The sequence below is a fragment of the Ictalurus punctatus genome, chromosome 29 (genome assembly GCF_001660625.3).
Source record: "Ictalurus punctatus breed USDA103 chromosome 29, Coco_2.0, whole genome shotgun sequence".
Lineage (NCBI taxonomy): Eukaryota > Metazoa > Chordata > Actinopteri > Siluriformes > Ictaluridae > Ictalurus > Ictalurus punctatus.
Genome location: NC_030444.2, coordinates 13,395,187 through 13,403,014, shown reverse-complemented (window position 1 = coordinate 13,403,014; position 7,828 = coordinate 13,395,187). Strand labels below are relative to the sequence as shown.

At 41.3% G+C, this 7,828-nt stretch overlaps 1 protein-coding gene across 4 annotated transcripts in view; it reads right to left on the bottom strand.

Moving 5' to 3' along the window:
• The window catches only part of lrba (LPS responsive beige-like anchor protein), a 213,160-nt gene that overhangs the window by 43,475 nt on the left and 161,857 nt on the right, over positions 1 to 7,828 (bottom strand). For all 4 annotated transcript variants that reach the window (XM_053677668.1, XM_053677669.1, XM_053677671.1 and 1 more), the window contains 3 exons: positions 6,961 to 7,101; positions 4,517 to 4,636; positions 5 to 157 (listed from right to left, as the gene is read on the bottom strand). In XM_053677668.1, the coding sequence (XP_053533643.1) occupies positions 5 to 157; positions 4,517 to 4,636; positions 6,961 to 7,101 (414 nt within the window). The remainder of the gene's footprint in view (positions 1 to 4; positions 158 to 4,516; positions 4,637 to 6,960; positions 7,102 to 7,828) is intronic.

Genomic DNA, 7,828 nt, shown 5'->3' with positions numbered 1-7,828 from the left:
GTACCATGCGGTTGATGCGGACAAAGTCCTCCGGACTCTTGGCCCACGGCGGCAGCTCGACATCACCCACCACTGTCCCATCATCCATCACTCCCAGATTATAGTCGTTAGCGTTAATGAACATCTCTGGCAGGTAGAAGAACTCCGGGATCAGCTCCTGCAGAGAGACAGACAGACAGAAGTGTTATATATTCCAGCTCTGACACGCTTCCTCTTTTAATCATCAGCATGGTTCTCTGAGTGAGTGTGTGTGTGTGAGTGTGTGTGTGAGTGTGTGTGTGTGTGTGTGTGTGAGTGTGTTGCAGCCACAGTGAAGTGGAACATTAGTCATAAAAATTTGGCATGTGTGAGGCTGCCACGTGTCACAAAGAGACCCACTGCTGTCTGTTACAGTCATTATGAGTACATAAACACACAAACAAACACACACACACACGCGCGCGCGCGCACACACACACACTGGACAAACCGGAGGCTCTGTTGTGGCATTCATTCATTTACAATCCAATACAAACAACTTCTGTCTGATCACCTTTATTCTTTGATGAAACATTTCTATTCTAATGGGCGTGGCCTCTTCCAGGATGACTCCGCCCCATCCCCAGGGCACAAGGACTTACTGAATGGTTTGATGAGGATGAAAATGATGTAAATCATACGCTATGACCTTCCAGCTCACCAGATCTCACATTCGAACGCCGAACACCATTAACAACATGTCTCAGAGAGCTGTTAGACACCCAATCTTCTGGAGTAACAGTGTTCATCGCTCCAGTACAGTTCCAGTCGCATGTGGAATCAATGACGAGGAACACCGAAGCTGTTCGTTCGACTCCTAACCCTAACTAACACGCTTTGTTATGACTTCAATCATGTTGCTTTTTCCTTTAATTTGTCACTTGGGAAATAAAATAAATACGTATATATATATATATATATATATATATATATATATATATATATATATATTTATATTTATATATACATACACACACACACACATATATATATACACACACATATATACACATATATATACATATATATATACATATATATATACATATACATATATATATATATATATATATACACACATATATATATATATATATATATATATATATATATATATATACACACATATATATATATATATATATATATATATATATATATATATATATAAAATATAGGGAGCTTCAGGTATAGGAAGCTATAAAAAAGTTTTAGGAATATATATATATATTTTTAAATAATAAGTTGGAAATAGTGAACTTCTGAAAATGGGAGCTTTTAAAATTTACACAACATAGTGAGTTCCAAACTATATATAATTTTAGAAATAAGGCACTTCAGAAATAAGGGCCTTTAAAATGTGAAAATGTGAGAACTCAGAGCTCAGAGATGAAGGGCTCTTCAGAAATAAGGATGTTCAGCTTCAGCAATAAGAAAATAATGCTTTCATGAAGCTGCCTTTTATTTTTACACCATTCTACAAGGCGCAGGAAGCTGAACTTAAAAACAAGAAGGCCTGTAACTAAGTGTAGTGTATCAGCAGCAGCTAATCCAGTTGTTAGTTTTAGCTTTGTTTGTTTGAATGACCTCTTGTTCGGCACTTCACAGGAGTGAGAGCGGCTAATTAGACGAACAAGCAAACCCAGCTAGTGCTCCTTCCCCCCCCCCTTCCCTTGTTTCTGTGCTGCATCTCATCAAAAGCTGGAGTCCTTAACAAAAAACAAAAAAAAAAACCTGGAAAGGTCGTTGTTTAAAGACAAAAAAAGTCTTTAAAACAAAAAGGTCGCTGCTTTACGATGGCACCAGGCGCCCCCGGTAAATTTATCCCGTTTGGCTGGAGACGTGCCAGTGGGGTGACTATCAGGGTGGAGAACGGGGGCTTTACAAGGACCTATTATGTGCAGTGGCCCCTAAGCACAAAGGGTCAGAGGTGAAAGCCTGCGATGCAAAATCCTGTCGCGCTGCAGGTCAGTGGAGAGGAGTTCCCCTTGGCCCAGGTTTAGGCCCAGTCTAATTCCCCTAAGGGCGAAACTTATGGTGCTAATGCTAACGCTAGAGCTCCGGGGCAGAGGTTAGGGGTCAGAGGCTACCCTGGAGCTGGACTGGCTAGAGACGGACCACTTTTTTAAGCCATTATTGTTAACACACTTTAGCCTCCAAAGGATTTCTCTTCATTGTTCTCATGGAAAAAAGGAAAGAGGGAAAGGAAGAAATTCCATTTAAAGAAAAATATTAAAATAAAAAAAAAGGTAATGATTACAGCTGTAATAGTAACTACAGTAATGATTATAACTGTAATACTGACTACAGTAATGATTATAACTGTAATAGTGACTACAGTAATGATTACAGCCGTAATAGTGACCACAGTAATGATTATAACTGTAATAGTGACTACAGTAATGATTACAGTCGTAATAGTGACCACAGTAATGATTATAACTGTAATAGTGACTACAGTAATGATTATAACTGTAATAGTGACTACAGTAATGATTATAACTGTAATAGTGACCACAGTAATGATTATAACTGTAATAGTGACTACAGTAATGATTATAACTGTAATAGTGACCACAGTAATGATTATAACTGTAATAGTGACTACAGTAATGATTATAACTGTAATAGTGACTACAGTAATGATTACAGTCGTAATAGTGACCACAGTAATGATTATAACTGTAATAGTGACCACAGTAATGATTATAACTGTAATAGTGACCACAGTAATGATTATAACTGTAATAGTGACCACAGTAATGATTATAACTGTAATAGTGACCACAGTAATGATTATAACTGTAATAGTGACTACAGTAATGATTATAACTGTAATAGTGACCACAGTAATGATTATAACTGTAATAGTGACTACAGTAATGATTACAGTCGTAATAGTGACCACAGTAATGATTATAACTGTAATAGTGACTACAGTAATGATTATAACTGTAATAGTGACCACAGTAATGATTATAACTGTAATAGTGACCACATTAATGATTATAACTGTAATAGTGACTACAGTAATGATTATAACTGTAATAGTGACCACAGTAATGATTATAACTGTAATAGTGACTACAGTAATGATTACAGTCGTAATAGTGACCACAGTAATGATTATAACTGTAATAGTGACCACAGTAATGATTATAACTGTAATAGTGACCACAGTAATGATTATAACTGTAATAGTGACCACAGTAATGATTATAACTGTAATAGTGACCACAGTAATGATTACAGTCGTAATAGTGACCACAGTAATGATTATAACTGTAATAGTGACCACAGTAATGATTATAACTGTAATAGTGACCACAGTAATGATTATAACTGTAATAGTGACTACAGTAATGATTATAACTGTAATAGTGACTACAGTAATGATTATAACTGTAATAGTGACTACAGTAATGATTATAACTGTAATAGTGACCACAGTAATGATTATAACTGTAATAATGATTCATTACATCAGTAAAAGTGAAATAAAGATATTATCAGAACTTAAATAAAGGCAATTTGGAGGGTTTTCAATGTTTTCCTTTCAGCTCAAGTTCTGTCATTTCTGAGTGTCCGTCATGGCGTGACACTAATCCACACTGACGGAGTGTAATGTGTGTTTTGGTCTTTAATCAGCTGTTAGTGTGTAACATGAGCCACATGTTTTACTATCCAAGGAACGCAATCAAGCAAACGTCCTGACGTCCTGTCCGCGTGCCGTAATGAGTACTTTAAGAGGTATAGGCACTTGTTATAGGTTTTATAGGGGTCTCCGGATGGTTATGCACAGTGTGTGTGTGTGTGATGGAGAAAGTGAAGCGATCCGAGGTTCATGTCAGGGTTGGAAAAGTTCTGTTGGCTTTGATCAGTGAAGCCTGATGCTTTCAAAGCAATGTGACATGGATTGGCTGTGAGCATACCTGTGCAGGACGGCTGTGTGTGTGTGTGTGTGTGTGTGTGTGTGTGTGTGTGTGTGTGTGTTTATGGAGCATGGATGTGTGTGTTTATGGAAGGGCAGAAAGCCATACTCGTTGCCCCACACTGAGCTCCAGTTACAGAGAGGAAGCGTGCTCACGTCTAATCACGTAATCGCCTCCATATTGAAGGAACATGAGAGGAAAACCAAACACAGCTCGATATCTGATTGACAGGAAGTAGCAGTGTGTGGGGATGTGTGTGTGTGTGTGTGTGTGTATGTGTTGGCAATCATCTCCTGTGTAGTTGTATTTAGATGTATAATATGTGATTTATATGTGAAAGGTTCCAAGCCTAAAATTCCCGAATGAAAGTTTGTGCGAGAGTTCCTGAACTCTAGTTCCTGGGTTAGAGTTCCTGAACTAATTTCCTGGACTGAAGTTCCTTTAGTATGTAAAGCTGTAGATAACTGCATCTGGATTTTTTATTACTTATGAGTGTGTGTGTGTGTGTGTGTGTGTGTGTGTGTGTGTGTGTGTGTGTGTGTGTGTGTGTGTGTGTGTGTGTGTACCTTCACGTCAGACGTGTCTCTCTGACAGTTCCTCCAGGCCCTGGCGATGGAGGAGAAGGTTCGGTCTGCATGATCAAACTTCCCTCCTTGGAAGTTGAGGAAGAACGTAGTGAATGGCTCCTGGGGAGAACATGGAGGAGACATCATACACAGGAGCACACACACTTAGACACACACACACACACACCTGAACAAATCCTGGGCTGTGTTTAATTCCTTTCCATAACCCATGGTTCACTCCCTTGGCTGTGAATTCATTCAGAATTCAAATTAACATAACTGGGTTCCGTCCCAAATGACTTCAAAAGCTATTTTAAGAACACTTCTTGCCTTCTCATCCTCTGTCCACTTGCTCCCTTCATCTCTTCTTCCTCATGTCTTCTATCTACAATCCATTTTCTGTCTCCCATATCCTCTTTCGAACTTCCTGCCTCGTTCACCTGTCTCCTGTTCCCTTCTCTGACTCCCTACCCTCTCTATCCACCATCTTTGATCCCTTTCTCCCTTATTCCGTTGCATTATCCCATATTCTCCCACTCACCACAGAGACATTAGACACTGGACTAGAACATAATCATGAACACACTATCCACTTCCTGTTCTCTCTCGTCTCATCTCATCTCCTTGTCTCTCCCAGTTCCTTTTATCCCTATCCCCATACCCCCTTCCATTTGTCCCCTATACAGAAATGAAACACAGCCGTGTGGACCCTAACACACCGTGTGTCCAGAGTTTTTAATTAGACTGCAATTCAATGGTGGAAATAAACGACTCTAATTACACAGAGGCTGATGAAAAGAGTCTAGCACCCTTCTTGTCTCTCTCGCGCTCTGTTTAAGTGTGTGTGTGTGTGTGTGTGTGTGTGTGAGAGATATAGTGGCCGCACTGAGGCTGTTCACTGAAGAGGCTTTAGTATAATCCTGATAATAATGAGAGGGATCAATGTCACGCCTCTGCAGGAGGCGACCATGAACACGACATAGTATAGCAATTACAGCCTTTAGAGTCCCACTGCTACACACACACACACACACACACAATGTACACACACACTACTAATACCATACCCACTCTAAAGCTAATAACGGTATCTTGATGCAACGTTTCTGAAGGAAAATTGTTGCAGGTTAAATGGTGGAGCTTCAATTTTATAACCCCTTTCCCTAGTGCCCTTGCTCCCTAATCCCTTCCGCATTCAAACACACACTCTTTCACACACACAAAGACGATACACTCCAAAAAAAAAAACAGCTCTCAAATACAGTTACACAACATTTCTCACTCAGACACTATGATATTTCTCCTTTTAATGATATTTAGACAACGCTTGAAAGTCGAAAACCATCAGCTAACAGCGTTCCCGAACAGCCGTCAATCCCTGACGCTCTTAACATCTCCCGTAAGTCTTTCAGGATCCCTGAGTATTCTTCCAACGTTTAGTAGATATTCCTCACGTACGATGCTTGAATCGTTCCCGTAACACCATCCCGGCAATCCTATTCCCGTTGCTTTAATATCGCCCAAATACGTCCAACGCTCCCCGTAAAGTTCTCCTCACTTTACTAGAACTTTCTCTTAATATTCCCCGAACGCTCTTCAAACGGCCCCGTGACATTCCCCGCAGCACGTTCCCGGCCTTCCTTGCTGTCCCAGCCGTCAGGAAAGAAGGAAATCTGTCCGCTAGTACAAGGCGACGATGTTACGCTCGAGTAAAAATGTTTAGAAATGCGTTTTATCGTATCGCGTGATGAGAAGCAAAATCACACGGATTCGGCGTATCTGGGTTATTCTCCGCAGTGTAAACACCGGATCTGTCTCGGTGTGTATAACGCTAAATAGTCAGCACGGGTTCTCTGGGAAAATGTTGCATGTTTTTTTTTTTATTTTATTTTATTGTTTTGGGGTTTTTCTTTTTCTTTTCCTCCTCTTTGTGGAATTTTATCCTACAGAAACACACAGACAGGTCTGCAGTCTCGTCCCTTTGTGTGCAGGAGGTGGAGAGAGAAATGAAAAACGCACGCTGCATTTGTTAGCATGGAGATAAGGCCTATAATTCAACACGGCATAAATCAATCCGACACACACACACACACACACACACACACACACAGCAATTAGCTGTCATATGCCTTAGTACAAATCATAAAACGAGTGCGGTAGTTTAAAAAAACATCACATCACGTGGCGTCACAGCGCGTGCGGACGATCTGAAGCGTGAGGACTGTATGTAAGATGTGAAGTAGGAATAGAACGATGATGTAATAATGATGAACATATTCTAGCGCTAATTGCGCGCCATCAGCTTAACCGTTTAGAGCTAAAATGCAAATATGCTAGCATAGAACTAAAACAATGGGTTTAATGGGCAGTCTGTTGTGCAGGAGTGTGTGTGTGTGTGTGTGTGTGTGTGTGTGTGTGTGTGTGTGTGTGTGCGAGAAACTCACGATCCTCAACAGCCACATCATGGTGAAGCTGGCCGTGGAATAGTGTGTGCCGTAGTGGAACTTGGGGACCTGCTCGTCTTCCCATGATTCATGGCGTTCGGAGAAGAAAGCGGCTCTCTTTGGGTTCAGGGCTCCGATCGGCTGAGAGAGAGAGAGAGAGAGAGAGAGAGAGAGAGAGAGAGAGGCATTACAACAATATTTAAAGAGTATTAGAGTATTAGTTCTTTGCCCCCTTTCCCTCTATCCTGTCATTCCTTTCTCTGTCCTCTTCCCCCTAGTTCCTGCTTTTTCTCTCCCTTCCACATGTACCTTCACCATTCCTTCCCCTCTCATTTTCATCCCCCTCGTGTAACGTTCGGCTTATCCCTCATGCCCCTCTCGCTATCCACTTCTCCACTATTCCCTTGCTTTCATCTTCGCTTCCTCTTATTCCTGTTTTTACTTCCTCCCTCCACCTTCTGCCCCTTCCCCTTGCCCCTGCCCGCTTGACCCACATTCTCCTCACTCCCGCTCCTCCTTTCTTTCCCTTAACCCCTTCATTTTTACTTCCTCCCTCCACCCTAGTCCACTGTCTGTCCTACCCGCTTTCCACCTTCCCTTAACCCCTTCATTTCTACTTCCCTTTCCCTCGTTCCTCTCCTCTTGTTCCCGAATTCCTTCCATTTTGTCCCGTTTCTCTTTCCTCCTTCTCCCTTTCCCCAGACTCCTTTTTTGTTCACTTCCCCCCACCCCTCTTTCCTCTGCCTCTCTATCCCTCTGTCCCCTTCTCTCACTTTCTCCTCATCCACTAATTCCTTTGCTTCCGTCTCCTGTTCCTCTTCACGCTTTCTCTCCGAACCCCTTCATCTATACTCCCTCGCTCCACCCC